Here is a 21,079-nt window from a genome sequence, read left to right as displayed (position 1 = left end):
TTTAATGCATAACCAGGGCTCTCTGAAAACCCTTATAATGGGGCTTTGTTATGGAAATCCTCGCAGACTCTGGCCAATCCTGGAATATGTGTTTTAATCGGTTGATTTGTTTTGTTCAAAGCGCTTAGAATGGAAGACTTAGTGTGAGGAGGGGCAGGTTTGGGGGTAGGCTCAGCGGGTTTGACGAGGGGCAGGTTTGGGGGTAGGCTCAGCGGGTTTGACGAGGGGCAGGTTTGGGGGTAGGCTCAGCGGGTTTGAGGAGGGGCAGGTTTGGGGGTAGGCTCAGCGGGTTTGACGAGGGGCAGGTTTGGGGGTAGGCTCAGCGGGTTGACGAGGGGCAGGTTTGGGGGTAGGCTCAGCGGGTTTGAGGAGGGGCAGGTTTGGGGGTAGGCTCAGCGGGTTTGACGAGGGGCAGGTTTGGGGGTAGGCTCAGCAGGCACAGTGGCCACAGGAGGATGCCCACCTCACGCCTGGATATGTCCATGAGTACTGCAAAGCTGGCTGTGTGGCTACACTGGCAGGCGACATGTGTCCGGTTCCTGGAGAGGAGCTCGCAGCCCCGGGCAGACCACCCTCCTGTCCCACTGACGCTGTGGAGAGAAGAGAGAAGGGGCAGGGGTAAGATGGTTCCCTCCACCCATGAGTCTGTTGGAGGCAGCCTTTGCCCAGCCCTGGGGGCTCCCAGGCCATCCTGTGCTGAAAGCCTGGTACCCTCGCAGGCTGCTCTCCGCCGTGTTCCGCACCAGCCCCCTGCACCGAAGACAAGAGCCACCTGGCTGTAAGAATAGCAGCCTTGCTGCGGTGGAGGCAGGACCATGGGAACAATTACCCTTCCCTCCTGTGTCTGGTCAGGGCCTCCAAAGAGCACCCTCTGAAGTTCAAGTTCTACGTGTCATCTAGCAGCAAAACTCAAATGGGGCTGTCTCGCGTCCACCACATGCCCCGCCACTGGAACCACCACCCGGGGTTCACACAGCTGCGATGCACTCCTGTCTCTTTCTGAGGGTAGATCTTTCAGAAATAACATCTCACCTTCCTCTGACACTTTCATCTTCAGGTTGCACAATGTTTAATGGGAACTGCCCAGAAGCCAGGGCCCCATTATGACTGCCGCCTCACTGATGGGAAGGCCCAAATAACAAGCTGTTACAAGGTGTGCCTCGGCTTCCGACAGGGCCCTGCCCTCGCGCACTCTGGGAAAATCACATAACCTCTCAGATGCTTACTTTGCTAATCTGTAAAATGGGATGTGAACGTGAATACGTCTGGCACCAACTTTACAATGTGGGAATAATAGGTGCAACTTAAAGCAGAGAGCAGGTCATTAGAGCTGCAGCTAATTGGCAGGACACAGATGAATGCCCAGCACAGACAGCCGGGCCTGAGGTCCCCTCGTGGTGAAAGGGGTTCCTTTCTTCTCTCTTTTATAAGCCACAAGTGCCTATTACATTCCAGGTGCCATGCTGGTTGCTTATTAACTAGAACTTGGAAAGCACAGAAACAGGAGAAGAATGAGGCTGGGCTCAACTGGCTCGCTCAGCCCCCAGCACAGCCCCCACTCATGGCTCTCCACTATGCCCAGGGGAACTGTGATGGGGGGAGTGTTCCTGCTGCACAGATGCCCCTAGATGAACAACGTTCAGCAGATTCGAGCCTGACTCACTGAGTCCTGCATGGCGTCTCCCCTTCCTGGCACTCCCTCCTGGTGTGCGGAGAGCCAGTGGGTCTTGCCCTCCCTGACTGCTCCCATCCTGGCCACAGACCCCTTCCCACCACACCCCAATTCCAGTGTTTTCTTCTAAACAGAGACAGCAAAGGTGAAAACCGACCAGCAGAGAAAAAGCAAGCTCCCTGTAAAAACACAGCAACTCCCATGTCCACACCTCACGTCAACTCCGCCGCTAAAAAGCAAAACCAAGGCACAAACACTACTGGCTCCAGCAGACGGGAGCCACACCGCGGCGCCGAATCCACAGTCTCACGTGTGGGTGAGAATCACTCATTCTGCATTTTTCTAACTACGAAACGACTTTGCCTCACTTGAACGGATGCTAGAACACAGACTCTTGTGCACCACCTCCTGCCTGCGCCACTCTACCGGCTGACTTCCAACGCTACTTCTGAAACTGGCCAGATAAACCGTGCTGCGGCCGGGTGTGGCCTCTTGGGGGTAAAGCCAGTCCCCAAAGCTGGACTGTGTCGGCCTCGCGGGCAAGACCGTCAGCAGACAGGCTCCTAGGCCAGTCTCTGGGTTCTGTCTCCCGTGTGTGAGCGGAACAGGCCGCTGTCTTATACGGCAGTGAACTGGGCACTACGCTGGTGTTGGCCGCTGCATCCTGGGAGTCCCGCAGGCGAGGGGCCCCTTCCTGGCTGTCAGCCTTGAGGGATCTCTCTGTGTGCCTGCACGTCTGTGTCTCCACGTGCAGGTCTGTGTGTGCATCTGTGCGTGGGCATCTGCGGGGCGACTCTGATGTTCCCACAGAAGCAGAGCAGGAGGCTCGCTGCCCCACGGCGGGGCTGAAAGGGGAAACACAGACCACAAGAGACTGTCCTCTCGGGGCGCTCTGCCACGGAGCCCCCAACCCTGCGGGCGCACTCCGCCTCGGCAAAGCCCTCACATGGAGATGCGGGGCTCCCGGAGTCACACTTACGCCAGGGAGTGGTTCCAGAACACGCAGACCGGCTTGGTTCGCTCCTCCACCTCCAGCAGGGCGAACTCTACCAGGACGGGCCTCTCCAGGGGTCTCGGGAGCGGAGCCCCCTCGCTGTACACCAGCGCGCTCACCATCGGGGTATTAATGACGGGCCGGTGAGGCAGCCTGAGGTCAAGAAGCCAGAGCACGGGGACAGACACGGTTAGGAAACATTTGCTTAAACCCCAGCACAAATGCCCTGAGGATACGCCACATCGTGTTTCTAGGGGAGACAGAATCACACTCAAAGAGCTCAGATCCACGGGCCCCACCGTATCTTCGTCCCTAGAGCAGGTTTTATCACTGACAGGGCACACAGAGAGATGTGTCACCTCTGGGTCAAATTGGGACTTCAGAAATTTAAAAAGCAAGAGAAGGCACAGGTGCAAAGATGTCACAGCCCATAACAGCTAATGGCAGAAACATAGGGGATGGCTTAACTGTCCAGCAAAAGACCAAAATAATGGCAGCTCATGGGGATGAATCACCGGGTCACCGGGACCCCAGAGCCAGGGACGTATCTGGGAAACGGCAGGAAGAAGGGTGGAGCCTTGGGCTGCGCCCACCGAGGAGGTCACAAAGCTGCTTCTGGGACATTCATCCTTTCCAGCCAGGACTAGCTGAGCAGCCCTAACCCTGGGGCCAGCAGCAGGCACTACCCACGACTGCCTCGGTCAGGTGTGTGGGGACAGAATGGGGTCCCTCTAGGCACAAGATGGGGCATATGCAAGGGAGGGGGCATTTCTGGCGGAAACACTGGGATAAGCCCAGGCAAAGGGTGTGTAACGTTCTAGGGTGTAGTGTCCCGTGGCAGCCCCAGAACCTCCCTCCAAGGAGCACCACAAAGCAACGGTCTCTGTCTCTGGGCCAGGTCACGGTGAAATGTCACTGTGAAGACCTGTGCTTGATCAGGATCAGGATTTTGACTTGTGGAAGCCTCAGGGGCCTCCAGAATGGGCCCTCCCCATGTGCCCCGTGTCCAGGCCTCACCGGAGGCTGCGACGGTCGGGGTCATAGCGCTCTGGCAGGAGCTGCCCCAGGGTGCGGTAAATGATGACCAGGGCAACGGCGAACTGGCCAGTGTCATCAGGGTGTCGCCTCCGCCTGCTGATCGGGGCCTCCCTCTCGGTGCCAGGCTCCGGGCGCGGGCTCTGCAGGCTGGTCCTCCGGCCGGCCGGCCTCACCAGGGGACCTTCTGCAATGTGAGCAGAGCGTGAGGACTCCGGCAGGAGCATCTGCGTTCCCCAAGATGGCTGTCAGTGCTAGCAGGTGCTTCTCAAAAACCAACATATGTCCCACAGAAAACAGTAGAGCTCATCCTCAAAAAATCAAAAACAGGACTTACCACGTGACCCAGCAAGCCCACTTCTGAGTCTACACCCCAAAGAACCGCAGGCAGGGACCCAGATACTTCCATGCCCACATTCACAGCAGCACCATCCACACAGGCCAAAAGGTGTAAACAGCCCAGCCATGCGCCGACTGGTGAGTGGATAAACCAAGAGTGGTCCATCCACACAACGGAATGTTACTCGGCCTTCAAAAGGAGGGCAAGTCTGACACTTGCTACAACGCGGGTGAACCTACAGGACGTTCCGCTCAGTGAAATAAGCCAATCACAAAAGGACAAATATTGTGCGATTCCTCTTACAGGAGGTCCCTAGAGGAGTCAAATTCAAAGACAGAAAGACGGGTGGGCACCAGGGGCTGGGGAGGGGAGTGTTTTGTGGGCTGGAGTTTCAGATCTGCAGGATGAAGAGTTCTGGAGATGGACCCCTTAAACACGAACGTATCTGATGCAGTCTGGATGTGTCCCCTCCAAATCTCATGTGAAAATGTGATCAGAGTTGAAAATGGGCCTGGCGGGGGGTGTCTGGGTCATGGGTGTGGATCCCCCAGGAATGGCTTGGTGCCCAGCCCTTGGTAATAAGCGAGTTCTCACTCTATTAGTTCCAGAGAGAGCTGGCTGCAATGGAGAGTCGGGGACCTCGTCCTCTCAGTTTCAAGCATGACCCCACATCAGAGTCACCCCTCTTTTTAAGACACGAGATAACACCATATACCTGACAAAATCCATTTACTAACGAGGTTTCCAATTTTAAACTGTCCATTACGGAGTTTACCTTTTCATGTCCTTTTTATCTGGGGAAGTTTTTAGTAATTGCCATGGATCTGTAAAGAAGTACCTTAAGAAAATTCAAAATGTTCAAACTGTTTTGCATTATAACCTCAACCCAGAATTGAAGATTTGTTCATACACAGACAGCATTCTGGCTTGTTTTGTTTTTTGTTGTTTTTTGCGGGGAGGGGAAGGTGATTCTAAAATGTCTATTTCTATTTAGAAGCAGCTTTCCCCCCACCAGACAGGTTCTTGCTCTGCTGCCCAGGCTGGGCTGTAGTGGCATGATCACAGCTCACTGCAGCCTCTATCTCCTGGACTCAAGCAATCCTCCCGCCTCAGCCTCCTAAGTAGGTGGGACTACAGGCCTGCGCCACCACGCCCAGCTAATTAAACAAAACTTTCTTGGTAGAGATGGGGTTTCTCTATGTTGTCCAGGTTGGTCTTGAATTTCTGGGCTCAAGCAATCCTCCTTGAGTCGGCCTCCCAAAGTGTTGGGGTTACAGGCGTGAGCCATCACGCCCGGCTAGAAGCAGCTTTTCACTGCACATCAAAGATAACCAGCTCACATAAAAATTTCAGTTCTTTTTTCTCACATTATCAATTACACAGCTGAATATCCCTTAGCTGAAATGCTTGGGAACATTTTGGAATTTTTTTTTTTTTTTTTGAGAGGGAGTCTTACTGTGCAGCCCAGGCTGGGTGCACCTCGGCTCACTGCAACCTCTGACTCCCGGGCTCAAGCAATTCTCATGCACTCAGCCTCCTGAGTAGCTGGGATTACAGGGGCCCGCCACCACAGCTGGCTCTTTTTTGTGTGTTTTAGACATGCAGTTTTACACCACGTTGGTCAGGCTGGTCTCGAACTGCTGACCTCAGGTGATCTGCCCACCTCGGTCTCCCACAGTGCTGGGATTACAGGTGTGAGCCACAGCACCCAGCCTGGATTTTGATTTTATCGTTTCATACTTATGTTCCAATGAACACTTCCTTTAAGTGCTCAAGAAGGTTCAGGTTCTGGAGCATTTCAGGTTTGAGGATGAGGATGCTCAGCCTGTACCTAAGCACTTGTACAAAACAACCCTGCTGTCACCAGCAGGACCTGGCACCAGCGAGCACTCGGAACACTCCGGCCCGGAGCTTCAGTGCGCAGTCCTGTGATTCCCGCAGCGGGGCGCCCTCCCCTCCCTGAACGCTGGGGACTCCGAGGGAAGCAGCAGGTTTCTAAGCGGTTCTACCTTTTTCTTCAGGTGGTTTGAAGAAGTCGGCTGGGAAGGAGACGGAGGACTCCAGCTCCCTGGGGAACTCTTCGCGGATGGCGTCGAACTGCGGGACCCTGGCTCCCGTAAAGTTGAACTTGTCAAAGATGTCGACGGCCAGAACTGGGGGGACAGTTCCTTCAATCAGACATAACTCCCAGGGCTTTCTTGAACCCTTGCTGTTTTCAAAATGACCACAACTGTCACACTGACACTGGCTGGCCATATTTATTATTTATATTTTATTTATTTATTTTTTTTTTGAGGCGGAGTCTCGCAGTGTCTCCCAGGCTGGAGTGCAGTGGTGCGATCTCAGCTTACTGCAACCTCCGCCTCCCAGGTTCAAGTAACTCTCCTGCCTCAGTCTCCCAAGTAGCTGGGACTACAGGCAGGCACGACCACGCCTGGCTTTTTTTTTTTTGGTAGATGGGGTTTCATCATGTTGGCCAGGCTGGTCTCAAACTCCTGACCTCAAGTGATTTGCATGCTCTGGCTTCCCAAAGTGCTGGGATTACAGGCATGAACCACCACACTCAGACTATTTACTTATATTTATTTTCTGAGACAGGGTCTCACTCGGTCACCCAGGCTGGAGTGCAGTAGCAGAATCTCAGCTCACTGTAGCCTCATGCTCCTGGGCTCAAGCGATCCTCCCACCTCTGCCTCCTGAGTAGCTGGGAATACAGGGGCATGCTACCACACCTGGCTAATTTTTATTTATTTTTTTTAATAGAGACAGGGTCTCCCTATGGCACCCTGCTGGTCTCGAACTCCTGGGCTCAAGCAATCTGCCCACCTCGGCCTCCCACAGTGCTGGGATTACAGGGTGTGAACTACTATGCCCAGTTGACTGGCCATCTTTAGAACAGAATTGACTTCCAACTTCCTGCATCCCACCTGTACCTACCCCTGTCTGCAGTAAGCATGGAGTGAGGCGGGGCTCTTGACATCCATCCTTCTAGAGTCTCACACTTGAGGGTGTGGAAGGCCTGCTGGACCCCCAAGATCATGGCCCAACATTTCCCAAGCCCAGGACCTGTCCCCTGGGAGCCATGGGTGTGTCATCGCAGACTGTCTTCCCAAAGGCTCCACTTACAGATGACGAAACAGAGGCCTAGCTGCTGAATCTTCAGTTTTTTTGTTTTTTTTTTTTTGAGATGGAGTCTTGCTCTGTCACCCAGGCTGGAGTGCAATGGCGCAATCTTGGTTCACTGCAACCTCTGCCTCCCAGGTTCAGGTGATTCTCCTGCCTCAGCCTCCCGAGTAGCTGGGATTACAGGCACGTACCACCACGCCTGGCTACTTTTTATATTTTTAGTAGAGACGGGGTTTCACCATTTTGCCCAGGTTGGTCTCCAACTCCTGACCTCACGTGATCTGCCTGTCTCAGCCTCCCGAAGTGCTAGGATTACAGGTATGAGCCACTGCACCTGGCCTCAGAATCATTCTTCTAAGAGCATGGCCAAGGGGGGACCAGGAGCCCACCTGCTTCACCCCACGGGGGCCCAGCTCTGGGGAACACCCCTGACGGTAGCAGGGTTCCGCCCCCCACGCAGCCAGGGCCTTACTCATGTTGGCGGTGACGATGACGAAGGGCTGTAGGTAGGTCCGTCGCACGTTGCGTGCCACGTTGCTGAAGTAGCCCTCGAGGCGCTGGAGCAGCTGTGCCGTGCCACCCTCGCTCCGCTGGATCTGCTCCCATGCCACCCTGGTGGCCGGGGCCAGGAGGGCGCTGCCCGAGCGGATGACGTCCTGGTCAGATAGACACCGCTCAGTACTCAGCCTGAGGGGGCCTGGCTCGCAGGACTGAGGGACACCAGCCCTGAAAGCCTTTGCTTGCCTAATGGGTTCATTCATTCCAGCCCTACACTTCAGATTGTGCTCTTTAATATTAGTGTTTTTTTTTGTTTGTTTGTTTTGAGACAGACTTCCGCTCTTGTCATCCAGGCTGGAGTGCAGTGGTGCGATCTCGGCTCACTGCAACCTCTGCCTCCTGGGTTCAAGCAATTATCTTGCTTCAGTCTTCTGAGTAGCTGGGATTACAGGCACACATGTGCCACCACACCCGGCTAATTTTTGTATTTTTAGTAGAGACGGGGTTTCACCATGTTGGCCAGGCTGGTCTTGAACTCCTGACTTCAGGTGATTCACCCGCCTCGGCCTCCCAAAGTGCTGGGATTACAGGCGTGAGCCACTGCGCCTGGCCTAGTTCCCAGATTTTTTTTTCGAAAAGTTTATCTTAGGAGGAATAGAAAAATGTTACTAAGCTCATAAAGTATATTAAAATCCAGAGAATTAAAGATGCTTCATATTTTTAGCTTAATTTACTAGATTTACAAGCACTGTTTAAATGCTTGGAAGGGCTGTTTGCTGGCCGAACAACTGAAATACAAAAAGAAAAATCAAATATATAACATATATTAATTCCATTTAAAATACTCAGGGGAATTTCATGGTCTAAGTTTATAAATAGGATCAAACATTAATCAAAGTTGAATTCAAATAGATAAGGAAGTCTGTTTGTTTGTTTTTGTTTTTTGAGACAGAGTTTCACTTTGTTGCCCAGGCTGGAGTACAGTGGCACGGTCTTGGCTCACTGCAACCTCCGCCTCCCAGGTTCAAGCAATTCTCATGCCTCAGCCTCCCATGTAGCTGGGATTACAGGCGCCCACCACCCCGCCCGGCAGATTTTTTTTGTATTTTAGAAGAGACGGGGTTTCACCATGTTGCCCAGGCTGGTCTCGAACTCCTGGGCTCAGGCAATCTGCCCATCTCGGCCTCCCAAAGTGCTGGGATTACAGGTGTGAGCCACCACGCCCAGCCACAAGTCACTTTTTAACGTGTGATTTTAATAAATCCTGAATCCCATCACATAAACCACAGGGACTGTGGGGGATTCAATGTCAGAGGATGGGACTGTCAGAGTGAGCCCTGCCAGGCTTTTTTCCACGTACACCCCAAGATGCTAAGGCAGGGAAGACATGTGGAGATGCCCCTGGTAATATCAGAAGTCCTCCTGAACCCCACACCACGTAAAGCAGTGATGGAACCACCACAACCTGGGCTGAGCAGAGGACCCACACTGAGGCCGCTGTGGACACGTGGGCAGCTCCTCCAAGGGTGACCCTCAGCCTCCGCACACCCCAGGGTCTATGTGAACAACTGGGTGGAGGCATGAGGCTGTGCTCAGGGGCTTGGGGACCACACCCAAGACAGAAACCAGGGCTGGGCACGTTGCTCATGCCTGTAATCCTGACACTTTGGGTGGCTGAGACTGGTGGATCACCTGAAGTCAGGAGTTTGAGACCAGCCTGGCCAACACGGTGAAACCCCAACTCTACCAAAAATACAAAAAATTAGCCAGGCGTGGTGGTGGGCGCCTGTAATCCCAGCTACTTGGGAGGCTGCAGCAGAAGAACTGCTGGAACCTGGGAGGCGGAGGTTGCAGTGAGCTAAGATTGCACCACTGCACTCCAGCCTGGACAACAGAACAAGACCCAAGACCCCATCTCAAAAAAAGAAAAGAAAAGAAACAGAAACCAGGAAGGAAACTTGTTTGCGGAGTCACGCGTGGAGAATAAACGCCACTGGCCCAACTCTCCGGCTGGAACTCAAATCCCAGCAGGGGGACCCTGCCTGGTCTCTGGCGTCCTTATGCAGACTGGAAGGTTCCATGGGGGCCCTGCATGGACTGGAGGCCCTTTGTGGATGAGGAGGTCCCTGAGGGCTCCGTGTGGATGGGTGGGAGGGACAGGGTGTCCCCGCGGGCTCTGTGTGGATGGGTGGGAGGGACAGGGTGTCCCCGCGGGCTCCGTGTGAATGGGTGGGAGGGACAGGGTGTCCCCGCGGGCTCCGTGTGGATGGGTGGGAGGGACAGGGTGTCCCCACGGGCTCCGTGTGGATGGGTAGGAGGGACAGGGTGTCCCCGCGGGCTGTGTGTGGATGGGTGGGAGGGACAGGGTGTCCCCGCGGGCTCTGTGTGGATGGGTGGGAGGGACAGGGTGTCCCCGCGGGCTGTGTGTGGATGGGTGGGAGGACAGGGTGTCCCCGCGGGCTCTGTGTGGATGGGTGGGAGGGACAGGGTGTCCCCGCGGGCTGTGTGTGGATGGGTGGGAGGGACAGGGTGTCCCCGCGGGCTCTGTGTGGATGGGTGGGAGGGACAGGGTGTCCCCGCGGGCTCCGTGTGGATGGGTGGGAGGGACAGGGTGTCCCCGCGGGCTGTGTGTGGATGGGTGGGAGGACAGGGTGTCCCCGCGGGCTCTGTGTGGATGGGTGGGAGGGACAGGGTGTCCCCTCGGGCTCTGTGTGGATGGGTGGGAGGGACAGGGTGTCCCCGCGGGCTCTGTGTGGACAGGCGCTCCTCTGGGGTCCTGTCTGGATGACGAGGCCTGCAGTGGAGCCACAAGGAAACTTCTGGAGTCCCCAAGGGCAGTTTCCAAATATCAGGCTGCATGAGTCTCCTCTGCATTCACCCTAAAAAGACACCGCTCAGGGGCTGACAAGTTCCACACACAGAGCTGGAGGGTTGAGGTGGAGTCACGGCCCTCTGAAAGCAGGACCTCTGAGCTGCGGGTGGGAGTGGACACGGGGGCCCACTGCCGGGCCCTGCCCCTTACGAGCTGTGCCTTTGGGCAAACTCCTTAGCTCTCTCTGTGCCTGTTTCCTTACCTGTCAAATGGGTGGACGATACTACATCACAGGCTGCGTGGAAGGGAGAGGGGCTGATTCAGGTGGGCCACTTAGAAGCCACTTAGATCACACTACAGGCCCTACTGGGATCACCGGCAAGGCTGTGACCTGCCAGTTTCCTTCCGGAACATTCTGTAGAGCTTGTCAGTTGAGCCAGGTGCTGCACCCACCAGGGCTCACATTTGAGAAATGAGGGGTTGCCTCGAGGATCCCGGACACAACCATCTTCCACGAGCTGAGGTGGATGCCCAGCCCCACAGTGCCCGCCCACGGGCATCCCCGAGTGTCCCCGAGCCAGGGCGGCAGCCACCCTCCTACCTCGTGGAAGTTGGCATCCTGTGTGGCTGCCAGGTCGAAGCCCTGCTGCCAGCTCTCGTGCTGAAGGACGTGGCCCAGCAGCTGGTAGGCCGTGCGCACGTCATTGCCAAAGAGCGTGCCCGTGTGCTGTGTAGCGTTGCGCAGTGCCCTCACCAGCCGCAGGGCCCCAGCACCATCCACCTGCGTCTCGTTGCGGCTCAGCTTCTCATTCTGCAACAGGGAAGTGGTCGCAATGTGTGCAAACCCACTTTGGTTGCTTTCGGTTCCTGCGGTTACTCAGCAACTCACTACTGTCCGGTGCAAGTTTCCTTGTCAGAAAGGAACTTAAAAAAATCCAAAAGCCTGGCTGGGCATGGTGGCTCATGCCTGTAATCCCAGCACTTTGGGAGGCCGAGGCAGGTAGATCATTTGAGGTCAGGAGTTCGAGACCAGCCTGGCCAACATGGTGAAAACCTGTCTCTACTCTCTATTTTAAAAATACTCTATGTCGCACTTTGGGAGGCTGAGACGGGCGCATCACGAGGTCAGGAGATCAAGACCATCCTGGCTAACACGGTGAAACCCCGTCTCTACAAAAATACAAAAAAACTAGCCGGGCGTAGTGGCAGGCGCCTGTAGTCCCAGCTACTCGGAAGGCTGAGGCAGGAGAATGGTGTGAACCCGGGAGGCGGAGCTTGCAGTGAGCCAAGATCACGCCACCGCACTCCAGCCTGGCCAACTGAGCAAGACTCCGTCTCAAAAAAGAAAAAAAAAATACTCTATGTCTCTATTTCAAAAGTAAAAAATTTAGCAGGGTGTGGTGGTGGGCACCTGTAAGTCCCAACTACTAGGGAGGCTGAGGCAGGAGAATAGCTTGAATCGGGGAAGCAGAGGTTGCAGTGAGCTGAGACCGTGACACTGCCCTCTAGCTTGGGAGATAGAGTGAGACTTCATCTTCAAAAAAAAAAACAAAAAAAACCCCAGAAGCCCAAAAAATGAGCACCGCTGACAGTTAGGACATGGAAAACATGGAAACAAGGGTCTGGTGGGCCAAAGAGGGCTCAGAGAAAGACAGCAAGCTGGAGCCAGGGGAACAAACGCTATGAAATAGGGCAGGATCAGGGGGCAAATGGAGTCAAATGCAGGGACCCTGCGTTTTCAGAACGAAAGACACAGAGCTGGGTCCTCTGGGGGACAGAAGTGCACGTGGGGGGTGACTGGCTCAGGTGCCAATGCCCCCAAGTCCACAGGAACCACTGGCTCCAGGCTGTGGGCCCGTGGGGCTATCCCTGCAGCATCACAGCTGCCCCGACACTCCCCAGCCCAGGAGCCTCGGCCCACACAAACCCTTGCATGCACACATGAACACACACGTGCCCCGGCTGAGCATGCACACATGAACACACACGTGCCCCGGCTGAACACGCATCCTCGAGGCGCCCCTACCATGGCCCTGAGGTCCACGAAGGAGATGGTGGTGCAGTTAAAGAGCTCTGGAGGCAGCCAGCCCTTCTCCCCGCTGCAGTGTCGGACCGCATTTCCTAGGGAAGCAGAGCAGGAGTGCAAAGCCTGAAACTCAAATTGTTGATCAATGCTTGTGTATTTCAATCCCCAGTCCGAATGTACTGAAACCCAGAACACTGCGTGGCGGTGAGAACCCCAGGGGGGCCGGAAGGCCAACACCAGCACCCCTCTTTCATGTCAGGGCCACGCCGAAGCTGCTCTGACACTGACAATCAGACGTTTTGGGTGCCCAGCCAACAGGAGCCAGAGCTTCCGAGCAAGTCCGCAAGGAAAGAAATCAGCAACACCATCTGCTGGGCGGCCATGATCCCATGTGCCAGGAATCTGTTTCGGCCAGGCCTTTCTTTGCCTCACTGCACTCCCCAGACGCCCCTCACAGTGGGGACAAAGTCACTGTCCCCATTTCACAGAGGAAACCCAATGCTACAAACAGTGAAGCCATTTGTCCAGGTGCCGCAGCTTGAGTGACGCAGCTGGGACTGGCTGGGCCTGACTGGCGGGCGTCCCCACATGCACTACGCTGTTCATGTTTCTGTTACGTCCTCTGCCTGCTTTGTGTATTTACGGGTAGGGAAAAGGTGATCTGATTTCTTCCCGGCACTTTGCCTGCTGATGTTTCTTTAGCACGAAACATTCCGTGAGTCCCCACGTCTCGACCGGCTCTCCCACAAGGACACGTGCCTCAGTTCCCTACCCGTGGATGCCACAGGCCCCGGGGACTCACCGACGGATCCCTTGGGGCACGGCACCGCAGCCGGCTGCCCGAACTTGGTCTGTGGCCACCAGATCCCGGCCTCAAATGCTTTGGGACAGCCGTTGTAGATCACTGGGGTACAGAGGAGAGAAAGCTGCTCAGCGGGGCATGCCGTGCCCAGCACCACAAACAGACACCACTGTCTGCGTGTGCTTCCCTGCAGGAGGCCCTGCTCCCACCAAGAACTGAACCCTAGCATCTCCCCTGCCCCCATCCATGTCAGAGCTGGAGAGGGGGTGACCAGGCTCTGACCCATACCCCCTCATGTAGAACCAGGTTTCTAGAAGGTCAAGAGAAAGCAGAACACAAGGGAGCCCAGGGTTCCCCCAAACAGCCGGCATGCATGCACACACGTGCACGCCAGGGCAGCAGCCTGTCCCTGCGCTGTAACCTGAAGGGTGTCAAGGGGCAACACTGACCTTCACAGCCGAATGTGGTGACCTCGGCAAACGGGTTGTCACAGCGGTTGCACTGGCGGCCGATGACGCCGGGCTTGCAGGCACACTGACCAGTGGCCATGTCGCAAGTGCGGCTGTGGGAGCCATGAGGGAAGCAGTCGCAGGGCAGACAGGTATCCTGGGCTGGGGGCTTATAGTAATTCTCCTGCAAAAGCCAGAGGCAGGGCCTGTGACTTCAGATGCCCAGGAAAGGCCCTACCTTGCAGCGCATTTTCCAAGCAACGTCCAGACTCCCGCGTGGGTGCGTGTGTCGGCCGCCAGCCATCTCACCCCTCATGGCTACCTTCTGCCCACATCCCACACCCAACAGGGGCTGCCTCCCAGGGCCCCACAAGGCCGGACCCAGGAGAGCAGTTCTTTTGGGAAGCATGCCCTCCCTCATGTCTTAGCAAATCTCAGCAGCGAGCACCTTTGCATTTGTCCTAAAAAGAATCAGAGATCCAAATGGCTTACGCGTGGGGATAGCCCTTGGGCATTTTTTTAAAGTTGTTTGGAAAAATTAGAAGCCACCTGAACGTCCACCATTGGGTGGGTCAGGGTGACAATCAAGAGCTTGTACTTTGGATTCAGAAAGTCCTGGGTTCATGCTTGACCCTTGCCATTTACCGGCTACACTGCCTGGGCCGGCCGGTCACTGGGCCTCCCCAGGCCCAAGTAGCAAACCCCCAACCCCGCCCCAGAAAATGGGGCAGGCTGTGACTTGGGGAGACTCATGAGCAACGTTCAAACTTGTGTGACAGGCGGGGACTCCAACTGAGTGTAAAATGGCGGTAAGCGGCAGGCCCAGAAAAGATGCTAAAACACTAACAATCACAGCTGGGAGGCGACATGGGGTGACTGCGATCTTTATGTTTATTACATTTTGTATAACTTTGTTTTTCTATTTTTTTGAGATAGGGTCTCACTCTGTTGCCCAGGCTGGAATGCAGTGGTACAATCACAGCTCACTGCAGCCTCAACCTCCAGGGCTCAAGTGATCCTCCCACCTCAGCCTCCCGAGTAGCTGGGATCACAGGCATGCACCAGCACGCTCAGCTAATATTTTTATTTTTTGTAGAAGTGGGAGTCTCACTATGTTGCCCAGGGTGGTCTTGAATTCCTGGGCTCAAGTAATCCCTCCTGCCTCGGCCTCCGGAGTAGCTGCGATTACAAGCATGAGCCACCACACCCTGCCTATAACTTTGAATGAGAAAAAAATCATAGGCAAGTTTTCGCCAATTCACTTCCAACGTCCCCTGTGCTCTGCCACCCACTGTGCCACCACCACCATCTGGTGACATGTGTGGACCAACCCGGACCCAGGAGAGCTGTTTAATTTGAGCCTTTTAGGACACAAGTCCCACTTGCTGTTGGAACCACTGCAGGCACTCAGGACACTACTGACATCACGGGATGGCATCCAAGGGTACCCTGATGCCAGCTTCCCTCCTAGGGCCGGCCGCATCTGCAGGAAGCTCATGTCCCTCGCCCAGGCTCCTGTTACCCTCAGACCTAACATCTGGGTTTCAAGTTACTATGAGTGCTATGGCTGTGGTGTACACGAAGATCCTGAAGGAGGTGACGTATCCTGAGGGGGTGGGGAGGGGTCCCTAGAGTCTGCACTGAGAACACATGTGCACATCTGGAGACATGAGATGTGAGCTCCGTGCTGCACGCAGGTTAGGACGGACAGCCCTGGACACGGGTGGGGCATAACACACTTAGTGACGCTTTCTATTTTAAAACTGCTGTTGTCATGTGATGTCAGCTTGGTAAAGACCAGGAAAATGACCAGGCACGGTGGTTCACACCTGTAATCCCAGCACTTTGGAAGGCTGAGGCGGGTGGATCACCTGAGGTCAAGAGTTCAAGACCAGCCTGGCCAACATGGTGAAATCCTGTCTCTGCTAAAAATACAAAAATTAGCTGGGCGTGGTGGCGGGCGCCTATAATCCCAGCTACTCAGGAGGCTGAGGCAGAAGAATCGCTGGAACCTGGGAGGCAGAGGCTGCAGTGAGCCAAGATTGTACCACTGCACTCCAGTCTGGGCGACACAGCGAGACTCCATCTTAAAAAAAAAAAAGACCAGGAAAATGGCCAACCAGGAGGGCTGGGGTGGTGCCAGAGATGAGCCAGCCCTCAGAAAAGGCTGGGCTGCCCATAGCCATGTGCAGTGGGCTGGGAGCAGGCAGGGATTCCTGTTCCACGGGCGGGGGCTGGCAGGGCTGAACCCGTAGTTTACATGTGGAAAACAGCCATGGAGTAGTCACAGAGCACAGGGGAACAGCAAGGAAACCAAAAACCACATCTGTACACAAATGTGTGAGTGGGCACAGCTGTGTGTGTGCAGGTGTGAGTATGTACAGGCAGGGTGTGTGTAGGGATGTGTGTATGTAGGGGGTGTGTACAGGCAGGGTGTGTAGGCGTGTGTGTATGTACGGGCATCTGTGCATGTGTGTTAACACACACAGCCATCTCCCTGGGGCTCAGGGCCTGGGGTGGGCGTGCAGGGACCATGGGGGCTGGGCCTCACCTTGCATTGGCACTGGCCGTTGGTCTTATTACAATCAGGATCAAAGCCTTTGCTGACAGCACAGTGGCAGGGTCCACAGACAGGGTTCCCCCACCAGCCTCTGGGGCACGGAAGGTCGAGTCTGTGGGGAAAATAAGAGGGCAGCTGGAAGGTTTATGCAACTGTGCCTTCTGGAACAAGAAGAGGCCCGCTGGCAGCGTGGAGATGGCTGCCCAGGAGGCCTGGCTGGGTCCAGCTCTGGGAGCTTCGCTTTCACATTATGTGGCCTCAGTCTCCCCTCTACTGGCTCCCAACCTCACCCCCCACCCACAGATCCGCCATGCCCAAAGCGACTGGGACGGCATCTGCGTCCACTGTGTGCCCCACGTCCACATGACGCCTGGCTCACTGGGGCTTAATGACAGTGAACCCTACTGCAAGAGCTGGCCTTTCACGACACAGCCCCACACAGGCAGACCGAACTCAGCTGCCTGGCACAACTTCTCAAAGTGCGCTTGGGGTGAGTGCCAGCATGAGATGCCCGCGGGAGGCTCCTGAACAGGGAGTGTGGCAGCTTTTGTTGTCCCCCAGGTCCCCTGGCCACCAGCCCCACAGATGCTCAGGGCAGCCGTGCCCTGGTGTAGCGTGCCCCTTAGGTCAGTAGCACACGTCCATGCACTCAGAACCCAGTAGAAGCCAGTCCTGCCTCCCTGAGCCTCCCCCGGCGGAGAGCAACAGACACTGAAGATGAGCAACACTGCAGGGACAAAGCCAGGCCTCCGAGGTGCCGGCCGCTGCTGTGCATGAGTCGTCCTACCTGTTCCTGACAGGGGCTGCACCTGCGCAGTCACCTGGAGGCCCACCTGCTTGCAACGGCCCCGCCCGAGTGTCCTGCGGGCTCCTGCATTCCCCATCCTGGCTAACCGAGTTCCCTCTACCCAGCTGCCAGCTCTAGCATTCACTCACTTGATGAGCAAGTATTAAGGACTGTGTACAAATCAGCGTCACAAAGACAACCGGCCAGATATAAGAGTCTGGTGTTTATGGATGTATGTGTGCAGTGTGGGGGCCCCAGAGCCTTCACCCCCTGCAGCCCTGGTGACCGCGGCACTGGGCATGGAGACACTGGATCAGCCTCTTAGCAACCCCGCCCTGCTCCAAGCTGTGCTCCATGCCGCAGCTGGGGGTTCCTTAAGACCACACCCGGTTCTGCCACTTTAGTGCTGGGCCCCCAGGGCCTCCACACAGCCAAGCTCTGTTCCTGGCTTGTGGGCCCACCCCCGTCCCCACCCAGGCCTCTCTAGACCAGCCTCATCCCCTTACCCCTCTCCAGCTTGGCTCTGTTGCTTTCGTTCCCAGAAAGCCCTCTGGCTTCAGCCTCACTGGCTCCCACCTCCCTCTCCACTCCCAGGGCACCTCCTCTAAACTCTCCCTTGCATTCGATCTTGCTGGTATCCAAGAATGACGTAGTGCCATCTTCTCGTGAGGTCACCAGCTCCAGGGCACAGGCTGCTTCCCACTCATGGGGTCACAGCCGGGATCACAGCACCTGCTCTAGGCTCAGGTGGACAAAGAACAGAGCGTAGCAGGTGTCCCCACACCTGAGGGCCACCAGCAGCTGAGGACAATGAGCCATGGGGGCATCACCTCCACGGTGGCCTAGAATCTTGGTTTATGAAGAACCAAGCAGGTCCACCTTGGACAAAGTGATGCTTGTAATGACTACACACTGTGCCCAGCGATCCCTATGCAAAGGGCACTCTGGGAGCCCAAAGAGCATGCTGCTGCCTGTCCTAACCACACCAGGATCTCCACATTCATCAGACACGACCTCAACCCCACCGACTCGAGAGAGAAAGCATTCTCTATAAATCGCACACGTCTCGTTGCATCTCATGGGGTCTGTTCGCTCTGGGCACAGCGAGGACTCCGGGTGAGTCATACTGCACGTTTCTGGCGTGGACACATGATCCAATGGGGTTAGTTTGAGATGTCCAAATCGATTCTCATTGCCCAGCCGTGGTGGCTCACACCCATAATCCCAGTACTTTAGGAGGCTGAGACAGGTGGATCTCTTGAGGTCAGGAGTTCGAGACTAGCCTCACCAATATGGTGAAATCCCATCTCTACTAAAAATACAAAATTATTAGCTGGGCATGGTAGCAGGCACCTGTAGGACCAGCTACTTGGGAGGCTGAGGCAGGAGAATCGCTTGAGCCCAGGAGGCGGAGGTTGCAGGGAGCCAAGATCACACCATTGCCCTCCAGCCTGGATGACAGAGTAAGACTCTGTCTCAAAAAAAAAAAAAAAAATATCATTTAATTCATGCCAATTTTGAAAAAAAAAATGTCCCTGTTATCCAGAATTACACATATCTTCGGGTCAAAATAAGAAAGAGAAGACACTGACTGAAGAGGGAACACAGCCACGTGGACTCTGAAGGCACAGGGAGGTCCCGGGGCTGCTCTTACTTGTTCTCGCAGTACGGCCCGTAGTGGCTGGGCCCGCACTCGCACACGTAGCCCTGCGGGGAGCCGGGGGAGCGTACGCAGGCCCCCATGTTCTCGCAGGGGTTCAGGTGACAGGCATCCACACAGTTTATTCCAAGGTACCCTGCAAGGACAGAGCCAGCATTACCTCCACCCAGAATCCATGAGACCTTCCACGTTAAAATATCTGGAGCAACCTGTCTCCCCGAGATCTTTCTCTGGTACTCGGCAGAGGGAAGAGACAGGCTGCCACAGAGTCCCCAAAAACACAGCGTTAGGCGGGTTAGACTCGGTGAATGCAGAGAGGAAGGCCTTCCTGGCTGTGAGAGCCTTGGAACACGGGGCCCAGGCCGCCCCAGGACACATGGGGAATGGCCACCAGCAGATGACTTCAGCACCTCAAATCTCAGAGGCCACCCTGAAGGGAGGATTTCCTTAACGTGTACTTTTCACTCATTCATTCATTCATTCATTCATTCATTCATTCATTCATTCATTCAGACACAGTCTTGCTCTGTTGCCCAGGCCGAAGTGCAGTGGCATGATCTCAGCTCACTGCAACCTTTGCCTAACAGGCTCAAGTGATCCTCCCACCTCAGTCTCCCACGTAGCTGGGACCACAGGTGCATGCCACCATGCCGGGCGAACTTTTTTTTTTTTTGGGTAGAGATGGGGTTTCACCATGTTGCCTGACTGGTCCTGAACTCCTGGCCTCAAGTGACCCACCCACCCTGGCCCCCCAATGTGCTGGGATTACAGGTGTGATCCACTGCGCCCAGCCTTACTTTTCATCATTTCTTTGCTGATCACCCCATGTGCTGAGGAGAGCACCTGGGGCACTCTGTGCCTCAAGTAAGGAAGAGGCTCAGAGTCTCTCTCTAGATGGGGCCTACTTGTTATAAAGCTCAGCGCTCCACAGAACCACAGGAACTCGGCTGGGGACACCAACGTCCAAACTGAGCCCCCCTCCTGTGTTTCAGTCATGAGAGGCCTCCCTGTCACTGAAGGGCCCCAGGAGGGCGGTCCCACCTTTGTCACAGATGCAGCTGTAGTCCTCCCAGGTGTCATGGCAGCGGCTGTGGGGGGGACAGGGGCTCGAGGTACAGGGGTCCTCCACATCACAGCCGTCCTTCACCCTGACCTTGAGCGCATTGTTCATGTTCAGGGTGGCGACGTTGGTGGGCGTCCCCCCCATCCTCACTCCCTGCATTAAGGAAAGGGCATTGGGGCTGCAGGAGCCCGGAAAGGTAAGTAGGGGTTAAGGGAACCCTGAGACCTCTCTGGTCCCTCGCGAGGCATTCATTTGTGACGCCTCATTTATCTGCAGAGCTGTGGTGGGCAGGGCTGCTCCTCCCGCCCCATGGCCTGGTGGCCGGAGTGCAGTGGAGGGCTGGGTGAGGAGCTCAGAGGGCACGCCGGCCCGATCTCCTGGGGTGCACGGTGGGAGTGTGAGGAGTGGACATCCCTGCCGAGGGGGCTGAGAGCCGAGGGGGCTGAGAGCCGAGGGGGCTGAGAGCTGAGGGGGCTGAGAGCTGAGCGACTCTGAGAGCCGAGGGGGCTGAGAACCGAGGGGGCTGAGAGCCGAGGGGGCTGAGAGCCAAGGGGGCTGAGAGCTGAGCGACTCTGAGAGCAGTTCCCTCGGCTGTAGCTGGAACCCCTGGCTCCAGGGAACAGGCACGGGGCCTACTTGGGTGACGTCTGTGGTTGGACTGGGTGGGGGCGGCAGCAAGGGGCTCAATTCAGGATGCTTCACAAAGGCAGGGGGCAAGTGGCTGGCATGGCAGTGGGGAGCTGTGGGGGCCAGGGACGGCCAGGATGCCAAGGGGAACCGCGGGGAAGGATGGGTCTAAAGAGGAAACAGGAGCTGTTAAAGTGGGGATGTCTATCAGACAAATTCTTCACTCACTGAAAGCTAACAGGGTGACCAACGGCACCAACGGTGGTGCTGGCAGCCTCGGAGCCGCCTGTGAGGGACAGGCCCCCCCCACTCCACCGCCACCGCCCCCACCTACCTGCATGCAGCCTCGGAATCCACGGCGCACGGAGACCTTGTCTTCAGAGGCGCCCCCGACCACCACGCTCCTGATTGTCAGCCCGGGAAGCATGCCCCCGATATCTGCCCTGTTCTGTGTGGAGAGAGGGGCGGAGCTCTGGGGGCAGAGTCCACCATCCTAGAAACGTCTTCCAGCCTGAAGAATGTGCTGGAAGCCTAAACAGTCGCTTCAACAAGCTCCCCAGAGCCTGAGGACATCTGGGCCTCCAAAGAGAGAGCTGGGCCCAGCTGGACAGCGTGGCTGGCTGTGATG

General features: G+C 55.9%; 1 protein-coding gene across 9 annotated transcripts in view; it reads right to left on the bottom strand.

The window, feature by feature from the left end:
- The window catches only part of CELSR1 (cadherin EGF LAG seven-pass G-type receptor 1), a 190,065-nt gene that overhangs the window by 19,281 nt on the left and 149,705 nt on the right, over nucleotides 1–21,079 (bottom strand). For 7 of the 9 annotated variants that reach the window (XM_045363426.3, XM_045363428.3, XM_045363427.3 and 4 more), the window contains exons 11-23: nucleotides 20,786–20,899; nucleotides 19,803–19,977; nucleotides 18,756–18,897; nucleotides 16,306–16,426; nucleotides 13,755–13,938; nucleotides 13,306–13,407; nucleotides 12,504–12,598; nucleotides 11,079–11,288; nucleotides 7,640–7,823; nucleotides 6,051–6,194; nucleotides 3,684–3,888; nucleotides 2,652–2,819; nucleotides 464–590 (exon numbers count right to left, since the gene is read on the bottom strand). In XM_045363426.3, the coding sequence (XP_045219361.2) occupies nucleotides 464–590; nucleotides 2,652–2,819; nucleotides 3,684–3,888; nucleotides 6,051–6,194; nucleotides 7,640–7,823; nucleotides 11,079–11,288; nucleotides 12,504–12,598; nucleotides 13,306–13,407; nucleotides 13,755–13,938; nucleotides 16,306–16,426; nucleotides 18,756–18,897; nucleotides 19,803–19,977; nucleotides 20,786–20,899 (1,971 nt within the window). Of the gene's footprint in view, nucleotides 1–463; nucleotides 591–2,651; nucleotides 2,820–3,683; nucleotides 3,889–4,971; nucleotides 5,356–6,050; nucleotides 6,195–7,639; nucleotides 7,824–7,968; nucleotides 8,454–11,078; nucleotides 11,289–12,503; nucleotides 12,599–13,305; nucleotides 13,408–13,754; nucleotides 13,939–16,305; nucleotides 16,427–18,755; nucleotides 18,898–19,802; nucleotides 19,978–20,785; nucleotides 20,900–21,079 lie in introns of those variants that run through there. The other 2 variants (XM_074003509.1, XM_074003510.1) reach the window with 2 other exon arrangements.

This window comes from Macaca fascicularis, chromosome 10 (genome assembly GCF_037993035.2).
Source record: "Macaca fascicularis isolate 582-1 chromosome 10, T2T-MFA8v1.1".
In the NCBI taxonomy this organism is placed as follows: Eukaryota; Metazoa; Chordata; class Mammalia; order Primates; family Cercopithecidae; genus Macaca; species Macaca fascicularis.
Note: the sequence above shows the minus strand (reverse complement) of the source record. Positions and strands in the feature narration are given on the sequence as shown.